The sequence below is a fragment of the Chamaea fasciata genome, unplaced genomic scaffold (genome assembly GCF_029207755.1).
Source record: "Chamaea fasciata isolate MVZ Bird 193981 ecotype frontalis unplaced genomic scaffold, bChaFas1.0.hap1 SCAF_16, whole genome shotgun sequence".
Classification (NCBI taxonomy): Eukaryota; Metazoa; Chordata; class Aves; order Passeriformes; family Sylviidae; genus Chamaea; species Chamaea fasciata.
The window spans coordinates 10423466-10440306 of NW_027094101.1; the positions used below are offsets into that span (position 1 = coordinate 10423466).

The 16841-nt window shown below is 45.7% G+C and overlaps 1 protein-coding gene across 3 annotated transcripts in view; it reads left to right on the forward strand.

Moving 5' to 3' along the window:
- TNRC6A (trinucleotide repeat containing adaptor 6A) overlaps positions 1-16841 on the forward strand; it is a 64640-nt gene that overhangs the window by 44264 nt on the left and 3535 nt on the right. For all 3 annotated transcript variants that reach the window (XM_066198202.1, XM_066198203.1, XM_066198204.1), the window contains 15 exons: positions 1338-1385; positions 3844-6426; positions 7239-7403; positions 7536-7711; positions 7871-7951; positions 8372-8423; positions 9459-9601; positions 10241-10378; positions 10593-10721; positions 10817-10894; positions 11148-11358; positions 14045-14176; positions 15569-15727; positions 16051-16191; positions 16740-16841. The exon at positions 16740-16841 is cut by the window's right edge and continues 6 nt beyond it. In XM_066198202.1, the coding sequence (XP_066054299.1) occupies positions 1338-1385; positions 3844-6426; positions 7239-7403; positions 7536-7711; positions 7871-7951; positions 8372-8423; positions 9459-9601; positions 10241-10378; positions 10593-10721; positions 10817-10894; positions 11148-11358; positions 14045-14176; positions 15569-15727; positions 16051-16191; positions 16740-16841 (4338 nt within the window). The remainder of the gene's footprint in view (positions 1-1337; positions 1386-3843; positions 6427-7238; positions 7404-7535; positions 7712-7870; positions 7952-8371; positions 8424-9458; positions 9602-10240; positions 10379-10592; positions 10722-10816; positions 10895-11147; positions 11359-14044; positions 14177-15568; positions 15728-16050; positions 16192-16739) is intronic.

The window sequence follows — 16841 nt, forward strand, 5'->3', positions numbered from 1 at the left end:
GTGCTTTGTCTAGAAGTCAAGCTGAAGAAGGGATAGGACTGTGGTCTGTTTTTTTTCCTGCTGTTTTTAGGACATTTGGCATATTGTTGTAGTAAAGACACACAAATGAAGCTCATGTCTTGTCGTGCTTCTGGAGCAGATCCAGGCCAGTGCCAAGGTGGTTATTTTAAGAAATCTCCCTAAGCAGCTCTTTATTAGGACACTTTCATACCCAGTTTAGTTGTCTTCACTGACGTGCCCCATGTGCAAACTTCACATGAAGGGAAGCGTTGATCTCTGCCCTGGTGTTGGCTCACCTCTGCTCTGGATCCCCTTGGAATAACCAGTTGTTGTTCCACGATGAAATGATTTATATCATGAACTGAAGTATTTCCAAAAGTAATTGCTTACAACTGTGGCCAGAGCAGAACAGGAGAGCACCACCAGGCTCCTGGCAGGGCTCCAGTTTGGATTCCTCCCATCTGCCTTTATCCTGGTGCATCTCACAGCAGAGCCACAAAGTTGTGTCCCAGCCAGAGCCTTCGGGAACTAAAGGTCCCTCTTGTAACCTAGGGGTGGTTCTCAGCTGTTGGAGGAGTCAGGGAGGAGGGGAGCAGGTGGGATTTGCAGTTATTGGTGTTGAAGGTTGGATTCATTTGGAAAAGTTGCCTTCAGTGTAACAGATACGGTCTCCAACTGTAAAATCTTTGAGTTTGAAAGATGAAGTTTGATTCTGTACAGTGCCTGTGTGGCACAGGGCAGGAGGAGGATGTGGAAGAGGGCAAATGATGGATTGTTATGCATATGCTTAGGTTAAATCAGCGTTGGGCCACGCTCAGATGTAGCTGTTTGCTCAGGCAGCAGAGTACTGGTTTGAAGGTGGAGCAAATGTGCTGTTCAGAGAGGGCAGAGGAACTTGCTGAAGTTTCAGGGCTGACCACTCAACTTCTTAGTCAGTACAGTCCAAAATGAACTGGTTTTGGTTTCACTGACTATAAATTCTTCCTCTTTTTTGTATAAATCAAACTTTCAAGGACATGTTAAATTGGCTCATTAAATGCCAAATGTGTAACAAGTGGGTCGTAATGGAAATGTCATAAAAGCAGCAGAATTGCTAATTCTCACATCCCCAGACTGAGTTTGTTGTCATGTCCCTGCTCCCTGTGGGGGGAACATGATTCAGAGCAGGCTGAGAGAGAAAGTCTCACTCTCATTCAGTGAGACTGAGCTGGCTCTGAGAGAAACCTGTCCTGAAACAAGGGGTCTAAGGACTGGGTTTAGAGCAGTGAGTGCTTTGGGGGCTGTTCTCTCATTTGCTGAAGTAACACTTCTGTGATTTTCTTGCTTTTTTTTTGTAGGCATGCCTCCCATTCGGGACTTGGTGAGCCACTCCCCTAACCAGTCAGGTTAGCTACTTCCATCTCACCTGCTTTTTGCACTACGTGTTTGTGGTAGTTACATGTTTCACACAATTTTGTCTCATTTTTTAAATTTTTTTTTTTATTCATTGGCTTATGCTTTTCATTAGCATGGGTGTGTGAATGATTGCAGTATACTTTCTCTGTGCCATTGCATACTAATTTAGTTTAACATTTTTAATTTTCTAATTAAGTCAGAAGTCATACTTAGAGTTTTTGTCACCTTAGCATTAAAATACTGGGGTGGGGTTTTTTTACATTTATGCTTCCATGCTGACTTGCCTCTTTATGGTATTGAATAATCTGTGCAAGCTTGTGCTTCCTATCAGAGACATGTCACACTGTGGAGGAAATCACATCTTGATTGTTTGCTGAAAGCTCAGGACTGTATTTACTAAAATGCATTTGTTCATAAGGCCCAAAGGTGCAGTGATGGGCAAGGTATGGTATTGACAGTCTGGGGGTGCCAGGTGTGCTGGAGCAGGACGAGGAGGCAGAGGGTGCAAGATTCAGGTATTTCTCAATTTACACTTCTCAATCCTGTTTATTTTAGCCCACGTGATGACAAACTGCTTTTTTAAATACACACAGTTTTTTGCAAATGTTTTCTGCAGGATAACTCATAGCTGGAAAGCATTAAATTAAAAATTACTGAAAGCAATTGTAGCAGATGACAGAATTTTAAGACACTCGAGTTTGTATAAATGCTTTTTTGTCAAGGGTTTAAGCAGCAAAAGTTCAGTTGCAACTTTAAATAGTTTTGGGAAGAAAAGCAAGAGTAGGCTGTTCTGGCTCCTTGTGCTGTGCACCAAATGCAGTGTGTTGCCACATGTCATTTTTCAATTTTGAGGGTGTTTTGTGGTCTCTGCCAGATACAAAAAGTCAGAGCTAATATCTGCTTGTTCAGTGTTTGTATCCTTAGTCTCTGAAGCTCATGAGTTGGGGAGGTTCAGGTAGGAATGCTCCAGTGCAGTGGCTCATAGTAGACATCACTAACACATTTCTGTCCAGGAGAAAGACTGTTGGTCTAAGTAGTTTCGTGTATAATGGGAGAAAATCAGCTGAGGGGAAATTAATCACTGTGTGCTGTTGGTGGATTGCTCTGCACAAACTGCAGCTCAGTTAGGGTAACAGAATTTCAATAAATACAAACTTTCTTTATGTATTCTGCTGCTGTGCAAATTAGAGTTTGTTTTACCATTTCCCTCTGACTTGTAGTGCTAACCTGTATCTTTCTGTGCTGAATTCAGGCTGTTTGCCATCTGTGTGCCTTTGTGTTGCTTTTAAAAGGAATGCTGTTACTGGGATGATGTTGGTGTGATCTGGATCTTGTCCTGTGCTGTTGGTTCTCTCACTCCCAAGGGTGCACACAGCTCTTAGATCAGTCCCTTAGTACAGGTTAAATGTCCTTTTTTAAAATACCAGGGTGAGAGCTGAAACCTTGGAGCTGCTGGACAGCTGCTGAGACATAATGGTGTTGTTGTACTGCCACAGGAATCGGCAGGTTCTGGGGTGTGCCCAGCTGAATCCCCGTTCTCCTGAGGATGGTGGTGGCTCTCCAGGACTGTGGAGCTGCCAGACGCTGTCACAGTGCTCTGTGTCTGCCTGCCACAGGCCTTTCCCACTCCTCCTGTTCCAAACTGCTGGGCCACCACCCTTGTTTCTCACATTGAGTTACCAGGTGAAGCTCAGCTGAGTGCCAGGTGCTGAGGAGCAGCGGGCGATCCCTGCTCTGTGCTGCTCCAGCTCTGGGAGCCAGGGTCTTGGACTCAATTCTGTTTCACTGTAGGATGAGTAATATTGATATTGATTAAAAATTAATTAAAAATAGACTTGTGCGTCAGTGCGTTCTGAAAGCAGAACTTCAGATGGGTCTTGTGCTTTTTGTGCCAAGCTGTTAATGTGTAAAAGAAAAGATCTTGAATAACTTGCACTGAAGACTCTTATACAACGTCTGTAAGAGGGGTGGGAAGGTGTGTTCTGTGGCTACTGTCACACAGCAGTTGGTACTGCTGGGCCAGGGCCATGTCCTCTTGGAATTTCTGCCTCTCAGTGTGGTTTTGGGTTTTGTTTAGTATTGTGGTTTTTAATACATATATGTGTTTTAGAAAATACTTTGTATAAGATGATACAGAGCATTCTTTCAAAAAATGTTTCTCTGGAAGAAAAAGACCTTTAGGAGTCTGAAGTTTTCTGAGGTTTTTGTGAGAGCAGCTCTGCATGCTGGGAGGCGTTCTGGGTTGTGCGTGACAGCCTTTGGGCAGCTGTACTTAGAGCTTTCTCTGTCACTTTCCATGACTGTAGTTTTAACAGAAGCAAAATAATAAGCAAAATAATTCCTGGCTTAATACCTTTATGCTTTTTTTTTTTCCCCCCCTCTTCTGCTTAATGAAGTAATAATACTAAACTCATTGTAATGCTCTTGGGCTTTCCTTCTTCATTTTAGATCTGAACCACAGTGGTCTAGGATCCCATTATGAAAATTCTCACTGGGGACCAGTCTCTTCAAATAGCGACTCCAGCACAAACTGGGATAAAGTTATCGTAGACGGCTCTGACAAAGAAGCATGGCCATCAATCACTGGCAGTGACCCCGAGCTGACTTCAGAATGTATGGACACTGACTCTGCCTCCAGCTCCGGGTCGGAGCGGAACCTCGTTATCATGGCTTCAGGGAGCGGAGAGGGCGATGGCATTCGCAATGGCATCGGACATGGGGCTCAGAATAAGTTTGTGGTTGGTAGCAACAGCAATAATGTGGGCAATGGAAGTATTAATGGGCCGTGGGGGTTATCCCACGGGTCCATAATAAGCACATGTCAAGTTTCTGTGGATGCTCCTGACAGCAAATCTGAAAGTAGCAACAATAGAATGAATGCTTGGGGCACCATAAGCTCTTCATCAAATGGAGGGTTAAATCCAAGCACTTTGAATTCAAATGGCAACCATGGTGCCTGGTCTGTGTTGGAGAACAGTGGACATGCCCTGAAAGGGTCCGTGGGGAGTGGGAGTCCTGGCACAAGCATTCAGTGCAGTACCATAGGTCAGATGGCCAACAGCCAGAGTATTAACTCGAAAGTGGGTGCCTCAGCCCACGGTTCCTGGGGAAGCCTTCAGGAAAGTTGTGATTCTGAAGTAAATGGTACAAGGAATGTTTCATTCAGTGGGCAACCTCAAAACCTTAACACTGAAATGAATGGACCAAATAACACTACTAACTTTATGACCTCTAGTTTACCAAACTCTGCTGGTTCGGTGCAGATGAGCGAACTGCCCAACACTGCAGGGCCCGGGGCCTGGCGCGTGAGCACAATGAATCATTCTCAGATTCAGGCCTCTCCAGTGGCAAACGGCACTTCCATCTCTCACCTGAGCAACGGGGAGGCCAAAACTGGTGGCTCTTATGGTACTACCTGGGGTGCCTATGGTTCTAGTTACTCTGGAGACAAATGTCCAGGCCCAAACAGCCAAGCTAATGGTGACACTGTGAATGCAACTCTAATGCAGCCGGGCGGCAGCGGGCCTGGCAGCACTAACTTTCAAATCAACGGGAATAAAGGCGGAGGGGTGTGGGAGGCAGGGCCAGTCAGCTCCCAGAACATGCCCTGGGGAAACGGGAACGGTGCCGGTGCCGGCGGCAGCAGGAGAGGATGGGGCAGCCCTGCACAGAACACTGGCACCAACATTTCCAACGGGGAATGGAGCAAACTGCCCGGCAATCAGCATTCCAATGAAGGTATGAATGGAAACAGCAGGAAGTTTACAAACGGATGGAAGTCTACTGAGGAGGAGGATCTCAACAGCCAGAGTTCTGCTGCCTCCCAGCTGGCTGAGCAGAACAGCACATGGGCCAAAACAGGTACAGGGGACAGCGAGGGGAGCTCGGAGAGCACCGGGTGCCACGAGGACAGAGCAGCCACGGAAGGCCAGAACCGAGAGAGGAGGAAAGTTGACCAGCACACGTTACTCCAAAGCATAGTGAACAGAACTGACTTAGATCCACGTGTCCTTTCCAACTCTGGTTGGGGACAGACTCCAATCAAACAGAACACTGCCTGGGATACCGAAACATCCCCGAGGGGTGAAAGAAAAACTGACAATGGAACAGAGGCCTGGGGGGGCTCTGTGACACAGACTTCCAGCTCAGGGGGGTGTGTGGATAGACCTAGCCCTAATAATAACGATACCTCATCTGTATCGGGGTGGGGAGATCCAAAGTCTGCTACAAGGTGGGGAGACTCCAAAGGGTCAAACAGCCAAGGGGGGTGGGAAGAAGATTCTGCTGCTACAGTAATGGTCAAGAGCAATCAATCATGGGGAAGTGGCAAAGAGGAGAAGTCGTCCTGGAATGACACACCGAAGATGAAGCAGGGATGGGGAGATGGACAGAAGGCCAGCCAGGGTTGGGCAGTGTCTGCTGGTGATAGCTGGGGTGAAAACTCTAGAAGTAACCACTGGGGTGAGGCAAAGAAATCCAGTTCCGGAGGCAGCAGCAGCGACAGGTCGGTGTCTGGTTGGAATGAGCCGGGTAAATCAAATTCTGTTACTTGGGGAGGCAATAATGCAACCCCAAACAACTCTTCAGGATGGGATGAGCCTGCAAAGTCTAATCAGAGCCAGGGCTGGGGAGACCCTCCGAAATCCAATCAGCCTCAAGTCTGGGGGGACTCGTCAAAGCCAGTCAACTCTCCTGAGTGGAACAAACAAGATGTTGGCTCTTGGGGAACCCCGTCTGCCACGAACAAACCCCCGGGGTCAGGCTGGCTGGGTGGGCCAATGCCAGCCCCGGCAAAGGAGGAAGAACCCACGGGCTGGGAAGAGCCGTCCCCCGAATCCATACGCCGCAAGATGGAGATTGATGATGGAACTTCTGCTTGGGGTGATCCAAGCAAGTACAACTACAAAAATGTGAATATGTGGAATAAAAATGTCCCTAACAGTAGCAGCAGTTCAGACCAGCAAGCACAGGTACATCCGCAGCTACTGTCTTCAAGTGCCATGTCTAGCAAGGAGAGCAGCTCGGGTTCTGGTAAGCCTGGCTTTTACCCACATTTGTGTTTTCTGTTCATTATAAAGCGCTTTTTTAGTCTTGCTTCTTAGAGTGATATTTTAATTTCAGAGTGGAAAGGGCAAAGTGGCAATGAACTACAGTTTCTATTTATTAAAGAAATGAGCACCATTGTCACAGAGCACTGATGTTTTTTTACAGATTGGGAGATCTGCTGTAGTTTTAAATAACTGCAGTAATAAGGGCTAAACAACACTGCTTGAGTTCTGGGGAGTGGGAACACAGAGAAAATACTTAAAATAGTATCTGAGGATTGAAATGTTTTCCTAAATGATTCTAAACCAGCTAAAATTTAATTTTGGCAATGAGCCTTCAAGAAAAGGAAGCATGTTGAGCTTCTGCAGGACAGAATGAAGGGTGATGGGTTTATAAGGATTTGGTATCAGACTTTCTGGTCTTGTAGCTTCATGAGCAGTGAATAACGATTTTGGAGAGGAACTTAATGGGATATATGAAGTTTTTTGTGCTGTGCCTCTTTTTCAAGTACCAGATGGGGGTCACTTACATGTAACAGCAGCTCTTAGCTTAAAATCTTAGAAATTTGTATTATCTAAATGCAATTCTATAAATACAGAATTTATATTTTTGTGACTACTTTTATTAATGGACCAGCTTGCAGTTGTAACAATGACCCTCACACAAAGTGGAAATACTTGCTCATGTGCTTTTTACTATATGTTAAGGATGTAGAAAAGGCAAAACACTTGAGTCTCTTAAGGTAGCTTTAAAATCCTGTTCGAAATCATGCCAATTACTCCCTCTGCTTTGCAAAGGTTGGGGAGAGCCTTCTGCTCCAGCCACTACTGTAGATAACGGGACCTCGGCGTGGGGTAAGCCCATGGACACTGGTACGAGCTGGGGAGAGCCTGTCAGCGATGCAGGAGGCACCTCTGGCTGGGGAAACACTTCTCTTGGGCAGCAGCCTCCAAATAAACCTGGTGAGTGCTCTCAGTGTGCTGGAGAAGGTGGGAGCTTTGTGTCTTTCAGGGCTTTTTGCCTTGCAGTAGGCATCGAGCTGTTTGGTGAAGCTGCTGCTGGAGTGTTCACTGCTGAGTTGTTTTCCCCTCCAGGGCCTAAATCTATGCAAGATAGTTGGTGTGGAGATGATATGCCATTGACTGGCAGTCGTCAGACCAGCTGGGAGGAAGAGGAGGATGTCGAGATTGGAATGTGGAACAGCAGTTCCTCACAAGAAGCTAACCCATCGTTAAACTGGCCACCCTACATGAAAAAAATGCCCACAAAGGTGAGGAGCAGCTCGGGGCAAGGCGTGCTGTCATTTCTGAAAGCTCAGTCAGAAGGGATTACTGCACTTACACAGTACACTTTAATTTTCATTTGTAACGCTTTGCGATGTAATTAAAGTAGGATCTGAGTATCACAGGAATTCCTTTCTGTTTTTAAGGGAATAATGAAAGGTGGAAATAAGCAAGATGAAACATGGATCAATCCATTCATTAAGCAATTCACAAATCTCAGTTTTTCAGTAAGTATTTGTCTCTGTCTGGCTTTGCTGCCTTTCCACAGGGCTTGTTACAATGCCCAACTGCAAAGTGTTCATTTTTGTCATGGTTTTCTTTTTACTTGTGTTTGTCTCCCTTGTCACCCGTCCCATTTCTGTGCATTCTCATTACAAAAAACCTCTTTATTGATGAAAGGTAGTTTTGTAACCACTCCCCGGGTATTCATCCCATAGCCTGATGCTTTACTGCATTTACATTGGAGTTCTGGTGAGGGAACCTGTTCTTGACTGGATGGCAACTGAAGGAAGGAAATGCTTTTAAATAGCATCTGATTATCTTGATTTTTCTTTCTTGCAGTTTTGAATTGTAATAGTGTGCAGGAATCTCTTTCCTTTGTCTTAAAAATATTATTAATCAATAATTGTGATTTATTTTAACTCCAGAGAGAATCACCAGAAGAAACCATACAGAGCAATAAGATGGACATGTCTGGAGGTAAGAACAATAGAACTGACCTGGGCTTTATTGCTTTTCCTTCCTACTCTCTTTTACCTTATATCCTTCTGTAAATTACATTTTTAAAATTATATGTAGTATATTGTAGCTATATATAGTTAAGTATATATTTCCCTAAAGAAAAGGAATGTCCTTGTAAAGTATTTGTGTGTGTGAGTAATGCTCACACAGAATCACCTGATTGCTATAGGAATATTGGCCATGTAGCAAACTAAGCTTATTCATATTTATATATGTTAAACTGACAGAATGATGAGAGAATGTTTTCAGGGCGTGGTGGGTTTGTTTCTTGTAATATAAATATCTTGACTGCCCTCCGGGCACCTCCACTGAGTATAAACAGAGACATACCAAATCCCACGCTGGCTCATTGGGTTCATTCTTGGAAACAAGTCTTCAGTTCTAAGAACTGAATTAATACTGCACGATAATTTTGGAAACATTTAAACCTGAGTGTAAAATGACTTGAGAGCAGTTAGAGTTTATTTGATTCCATTCACTGTTAGGATTTCTTTGGCAAATAAAAGATAGTATAATTCTTAATATATTAATAACACTATACTATGATGATAGAACATTTAACTAATTGCAGCACTGTAGTTTTAGTGTAGTTACTCTCTCCTTATTCCATTTCAGAATTGGGTATTTTCACTTTGGGGCTCATAGTCTTTTGGGTAAAGGAATTGTTCTTTGAGTTTTAGATTTCAGTATTAATGGCAAGCCTGATATTTAAATTATTGCAAGTTTAAACAATTATACATTCTTGGTTTTGAGAGAAAGCTGAGAGTGATATTTGTGCAAAGCCTTGCAAAATCTGTTGGTGCTGATTCCATGTCTCAGTTGTCTGTAGCCATTGGTACAGGGGGTTTCCTTTCCCTTTCCAGTGAGTCCCAAGCTAAAGTGATGTTTGTTTTGTGAGTGTCCTGCCGAGGGCAGTGCCAGGTCAGCTCCCCCGGGTGGGTGTTGGTGTGTCTGAGGGGCTGGGGGTGCTCAGCTGCCCCTCTGTGCCCCCAGGGTTACTGCAGGACAAGAGGATGGACATGGACAAGCACGGCCTGGGCGTGGGAGATTACAATCGTGTGGTTGGAAAGGGCCCCGGTGCTCGTCCCCAAATTCCCAAAGAGTCTTCCATGGATCGCGGTCCTTACTTCGATAAGGTCAGTGGGCATGGCACTGCTGAGCTCCTGAGCTCTGCAGTGACCTCTGTGCTCCTGAGCTTTCTGCAGTGCTGCAGGGGCACTGAGGGCTGGTTAACCCAGAGCATAGATCTGTTCTTTTTAACTCACTGATGCATTGTACTAAGCACTTTCTGTAGCCCTTCGCGGTGCCAATGACTAACTTGATCTCTTTTGTTTTCTGCCTATTTCCTGCTGGTGCTGGACTGTCCTGTGACTCTTCCCTTCTGCTCCTGCCATGGTTTCTCCCTTCTGCTTGCTTGCTGGCTGGTTGTTGCGCCTCGGTTTGTCTGTCCCATCAGGATGGCATTGTAGCAGACGAGTCCCAAAACATGCAGTTTATGTCCAATCAAAACATGAAGCTTCCCCCTTCAAATAATGCACTACCTAACCAAGCCCTGGGCTCCCTAGCAGGGCTGGGTATGCAAAGCTTGAATTCTGTTAGACAGGTAAGGCTGTGTGCATATCCTTGGCGTGTTACTTGACAGCATTTAATGCCTTTTGATATAATGTTGTAGCTGCTTGTGTGATTGATACCTGTTTAACTTGTAATTGGAATGTGTGGGGTGGGAGAAGCAGCAGAGGAGGTTTATTGTCACTGACTGCCCGTCCTTTCCCCAGAATGGCAATCCCAGTGTGTTTGGTGTTGGGAATATAGCAGCACAGCCCAGGAGCATGCAGCAGCCTCCAGCACAACCTCTTAATTCATCTCAGCCTAACCCACGTGCTCAAGTGCCTCCTCCATTACTATCCCCTCAGGTAAGTGGTACAGAAAACACTCTGTGTATAAACTATCTAAATGCTGCTTCAGAAAATCGTTCCTTGTTTATTGGGACTGCTGATATTTATTCTGTAAGTATTTGGGAGCACATTTGGCTTGATGAAACCAGGCATCTGTTGACCAGAGGTTATAGCATTCTACATATTCTGGACTGAGTAAACCTGTCACCTTTGGCCCTGGTGTGTGTTGCAGGTTCCAGTATCATTACTGAAGTATGCACCAAACAGCGGTGGCCTGAGCCCACTTTTTGGCCCACAACAGGTAGCCATGTTGAATCAACTGTCCCAGTTAAACCAGCTTTCTCAGATCTCCCAGTTACAGGTAAGCTAGCCGAGCTGTTTGCTGGCTGTGGGGTGTGAAGGGGTGAGTGTTTGGTGTCCCTATCCTGTTCCTAACCCCTGCCCCGTGTCCCGCAGCGGCTGTTGGCTCAGCAGCAGAAGGCGCAGCCTCAGAGGAGTGTGCCTTCTGGGGGTCGGCAGCAGCAGGAGCAGCAGGTAAAGAAACTTCTTAATTTCCTCTTCCCAAACTCTCCTGAGAACTGCTTTTCCTCCTGAGCTGCATTTCTTGCTGTGGCTCATACTGAAGTGTGCAGGGGTGGACGGAGTTTGACAGGCTTTAAAGGAGGGGCTGAGTGCTGGGGTTTGGTTGTGCAGGATGCACAGGGTACAAAGGTGCATTTCACTCTCTTTCTCAAAACATGGAAAAGCTTTTGCTCATTGATGTTGTAACTGCTCTGTTTGTTTTAAGGGTCGATCTCTTAGTATGCAGCAACAGATGATGCAACAGTCCCGTCAGCTTGATCCAAACCTGTTAATGAAGCAGCAAACTCCACCCTCTCAACAGCAGTCACTCCATCAGCCCTCCATGAAATCCTTCCTTGAGAATGTCATCCCCCACACTACTCCTGAGCTGCAGAAAGGGCCGTCACCAATCAATGCATTCAGCAGCTTCCCCATAGGTGGGTGCCCTGCAGTCAGCCAGTGTTTGTGTGACACACAGCCCTGCTTTTCCCCTGCCTCTTCCTGGAAAATGACTGTAACCCTGTCAGTACTTCCCATTTCGGTGTAAGTAGTAACTCTGTGTGGGGTTACCCTTGTTCACCATGTAACTTTTCCCCAAGTACACTCATTCCCAGTGAGTGTCCCTATCTCAGTGCAGAATACTTTACAGTCCTGAGGAATGACAGGCTCCTTTTAGTGGTCCTTTTGTCCCCTGGATCCTCAGGGTGGTAAAAAGTCCTGATTCCTGGAGCTGAAGGTCTTTAAGAAGTAGATTTCATGCAAAGAATCCATTGATGTAGGCACATTTCTTGTGATTTCAGAAATGCTTTCAATGGCACTGGGATTGCAAAGGTAGAACAAACTGTCACTTTGCCTGTTAGTGGTTTTGTCCAGGAAGGAAAGCTTTCGGCTTTGCATTTTTAAAGAATTGTTGTCTCAGTAGGCAAAATGTCTGAACATTTATAAATGCAAACATCTCCTGTTTCTTTCTCCCTACGTTTTCAGGCTTCTGTCCAATTTCTACTTCAGAAATTCCAGGCTTGTATATTTTCTTCTTACTTTAGGTCCCTTTTTAATGCTATCTTACTACAGCTGTTTACCATTTTCCTCTGTTCCTTACCCCCATTTCTTTCCTCCCCTTCATTTTTGCTTTTCTTCCCTTTTATTCTAATTGGGTCATTTCTGTTGGGCTGATTGCGTTCTCACTGGCCTCTGCAGAGAAGTTTGTTTCCTGGACATGCAGCTGAGGTCCCTGTGCTTGCAGAGTGGCAGGGACAGTGCCACACTGGGGGTGGCTTGTGGCCAGCCCTAAGTCCAGGCTGCTGCTTCAGAGCTGCTGGTGATGGTTGGCATCAATGTCAATTCTGCTTTCATTCAAAGGGCAAGGCATACAAAGGAAGTTTTTTAGCTGTTGGAGACACTGTGTTAGTTCTAAGGAAAGGCATATTTCACTTTCTCCCCAAACTCTGTGCTGAGAGATTGCGTCCTGCCCAGATCAGGCTCCTTTGTGTTTTATTCTTGAGCTGGAATTGTTGTACACTGCTCCACAGCTGCTTTCTCACAGGAATCATGGCCATGTCTCAGGAGCCTGCAGTATGTGTAAGGCTGCTTTGAGATCCCTCAGGAGTCTGCCACAGGATACACAGGAATTGTTTGGGCTCCCTCTGTACAGTGATGCAAGCACACAGAGCCACACTCAGCCCTCACATAAAGGCTTAAGGGTAGGAAAAGGATATTCCTGGAATTTCTTCCCCTTGTAGTGAAGAGTTGAGTCCAGAGGAAAGCTGGTGTCACTGCACAGCATGGTGGTGTAGTTGTGTGAGAGGGAGCTCACTCTGCCCAGCTGTCTGCTGGAAAATCCTGTAGGTTTGTTGTTTCCTCTGTGTTCTCATAACAGTGTCAGGAGACCCAGCAGGGAAAGCAAGGAGGTCCTGTTTCCATTCTGGGGAAGGAATTTGTCAGCATTCACTAAATACTCACCCAAAGTAGAGACTGGGGGCCAGAGCATCCTTTTCTCTCCCTGACCAGTTCTGCAGTCACATCCCAATTCATTATAGAATTAGGAATTTCTATTAATAAAAGTAATCTTTACCTGGCAAGTAGTGAGCATAACTGATATAACTAATAACTAATATTGGGTGTACTATAACTAATAGTATAACTGATACAACTAATATAAAGTCTTCCACGGTAGGATATGAAAAATTACTTCTGGGAAGAGTGTTTAAATTATGGATTATGTCCAGGGACTGGTATCCATCGCTCAGCCCACACATCTGCATACAGAGCTGTGACAGAGCTGTGCCTGCTGGGGGCTGGCACTGGCCTGGTCACAGATGTGCCCCTCTGCCAGCTTGGGGTCTTTCTAACTCTTCTCTCAGAGGTCTGGTCTCTGTAGCTTCCCCAAAGGTAGAAGGAACGTTACTGTGGTGCAGAGTTACTGCTCTGACAACAGCAGAATGCCAGAGGGAGGTGTCAGAAACAGGATCAGCTGGACATTCCCTTTTTTTCTGTTTGAGTTATTGGTAGTTGTTATATTTCTTAAAACTCCATCCTGTTCCAAGCCCTTTTTGTGAGGCTTTTCAAGGGGAGGCTTTTCTGGCACCAACTCTTGCTCATGCCTTTAAGAAAAACAAACAAAAACCCCTCAGAAAATAAACCAGTTTCTTTATGGCTGTGAATGTCCACTTAGAAGCAAGGTCAAAAGTGTGGGCACATTGTCCAAACCCAGAAGAGCTGGTTCTCCCAGGTATTTGAGTTGATTTGGGTTGGCATTGTCTTGATTCTCTGGCAGAGAAACATCTGGAAATACAGACCACAGCTACTGCAGGTCAAGACTAGTTCTGTTTGCCCCATATTTTAGGTATTTACATTTTAGTTCCTCTTTACTTCCTAATGTCTTCTTCCACTGACATTTTTGCATGAGGACATGAGCTGAGAACTTGGGAGTGCTTTGCATTGCTCAGCTTAGCTTCTTTGTGCAGAGAGTTCCCTGGTTTAAGTGCCAGAATGTTCCTCAGAACCAGAGACTTGGAAGCATGACATAACCATGGTAATGTGCTCTCCAGTGCTTTCTGGGACAGCAGTGGTGATGAGCAGAGGGAGAGGTTTGGTCCGTGTCTCATAAGCTGTGTGTGCTTTCAGGAATGAACTCAAACTTGAATGTAAACCTGGATATGAGCAGTATTAAAGAGCCACAATCTCGGCTGAGGAAATGGACTACAGTCGACAGCATTTCTATGAACACATCCTTAGATCAAAACTCCAGCAAACATGGTATGTTCAGCGTGTGGCACATCAGCCTGGGAGGTTTGTAGAGTTTGGGCTGTGGTTATCACTCCTGTGTCACTGTGCCTGTCACAGTCTCTGTTGTGCTGTCTGGGCCAACTTGCTGCTTGTCTACCACAGCAGCCACAGCTCTGCTGACTGTGCTCACAGAGTGATCTTGTGATGAGATTAGTAGAAACATTCTACACAATTCATTTTTTAGCCAGACTTTTCTGTAAGTGTGACTGTTGCTACTAGCGTTACCTTAATCTCCAGTGGAATGCTTCATATATTTTTAGGCCAAAAGCTTGGTTTTCAGGTTTTCTCTCCTACCACCCTTCTGTCCTAAGGTGATTTGGGAGGATTTACCACATTCTGGGCATGGTTGACATTTTTGCTGACAGGTTTTGGTTATGAATGTCTGTTTCTATTCTGAAATTGGGGAGAGCTTAGAAGGGCTGGACTTGGAACCATTGCTGTCCTTAGTTTTAGAGGAGGTGAACTTGGTTGCTTCATGTTTCATTCCAGTAATCAAGATTCATATGACATTTCAGCTGTTTCAGTTGCTTGAAATCTCATCCAGTTAAAATTCGAGTCTATAGCCCAAGATTCTGTGTCTAAAGATAGTTATAAATGTCCCCAGTCTCCTGTTACTGTTCAGTCTCAGATTGTCAGGGTATTTTTAGGTGCATCAGCTGCTCTACTGCTCTGAGCTGGCTCTGGTGTCTGTAGTGGCCATTCCCTGCAGCTGCCCTGCTGAACCTGTCCCACCGGTGCCACAGGCAGTGGTGGTGTTGCTTTACCTGTAGATGTTTTCTGACCAGAGCTGGGAATTTCTGTATCTCATGGAATCCCTGGGTCCCTCAGAACTGCAGCGAACTGGCTTTGCTGTGTGATAACTTTTAAACCGTTCTTTGCTCTTTCTCCAGGGTTTTTTTAATTTTTTTTTTTGCCTCCCAAGAATAGAAGCAGAATCTACAGACCTTTGCTGTAGCTAAAGATCCTTCACATGCTTTAGCTGTTTCTTTCACGAGCTCTCCCACCACAGAACCCCTTTAGTCAAGTGGGGTCCCACAGAATGCTCTTACCCTCAGAAATTAGTACTTTACTTCAGCTGAATACATGTTACTTTGAATATATGCACTGTTTTAGTGAAGGGATTTCATGGGAGATTACTCTTAGTTCTCTCCTGAATTACTCAGGCATATTTCATTTTGAGTTACACACTCCTGTATGATCTCCAATATAACTTGGCCTCACAAGAGGACAGTGTGCTGCTCTATAATTCACGAATGATTTACAAGGACATGATTTTATATGTATTTATATAGGGATATAAAAATCGGCCGTGAAAAATATTTGACTGCTACTTTTTTTTAAATTTTTTTTTTTCTTAACCAGGTGCTATTTCAAGTGGTTTTAGGCTGGAAGATTCTCCGTTTGTCCCTTACGACTTTATGAACAGCAGTAATTCACCAGCCAGTCCTCCCGGATCCATTGGGGACGGCTGGCCCCGTGCCAAATCGCCTAATGGCTCTAGCAGTGTTAACTGGCCCCCAGGTACAGCCCCAGCCCTCCCCTGCCTCCCCTGCCCTGCATTTCCCCTGGATTCCTGCAGGGTTGCCTGTGCACAGGGCAGGAACCAGCCTGCAGGAGGGTGTTCTTAGCAGATGGAAATGGAGAAATGGGAGTTTTGTTGTACAGAGAGAAGTGTTATCTGCCAGAGAAACCAGAGATGAATAAAGTGAAGGCTCAATCAAGTAAATTGAATGCTTAAAAGGTTTTGGGGTTTTCAGTCATTAGGAGATGTATTGTTTAGGCAGCTGTTTCCTTGTTAAAAAGATAGTGAAAATAAGCTTCTTTTCCTGCATCTGTATTCCTAGAGTTTCGCCCTGGTGAGCCATGGAAAGGTTATCCAAACATCGACCCCGAAACTGACCCTTACGTCACTCCTGGCAGTGTCATAAACAATCTCTCAATTAATACTGTGCGGGAAGTTGACCACCTCAGGGACAGGAACAGTGGTATGCTCAGCCTGGCTGGGGAATTGTGTGTGTGACCAGACCCTGGAGATGTTTACTGCTTGCTCCCCTCCTGCTTTATCCCTTGTGTTTGTTTCCTCCTTGCTCCCCTCCTGGTTATTCCCCTGTGTTTGCTCCTTGCTGCCCTCCTGGTTGTGCCTTGTGTTGTGGGTTTGGGATATGTTTGCTGCTTGCTCCCCTCCTGGTTTATCCCTGGTGTTGTGCCTGGAAGCTCATCCTTGGCTCAGCCGTGCTGCTGATGCAGTGCAGGAGCTGTCCCAGGAATGTGGGCTGTGCTCTGCATCCTGATGTCAGCTCTGCACACCCGGGGCTTTGGGAGCAGCAGAGCCTTGGCAGCAATGCAGGAATGCAGGGCCTGTGCTCCCTGGGTGCTCCTGCTGCCCCCATGTGCCCGTGAGCTGAGGTTCGGCACCAAGGGCTGCCTGTCCCTCCCCTCAGTGTGCAGATGTGTTCAGGCTGGAGCACGAGTCAGGCCTGTTAACCCTACTGCATTTGTGACATGCTGTGTCTGACTCTTGTCTTTGTTGCAGGGTCATCCTCATCTTTGAACACCACGCTGCCTTCAACTAGTGCCTGGTCATCCATTCGTGCCTCCAACTACAATGTTTCCCTCAGCAGTACAGCACAAAGCA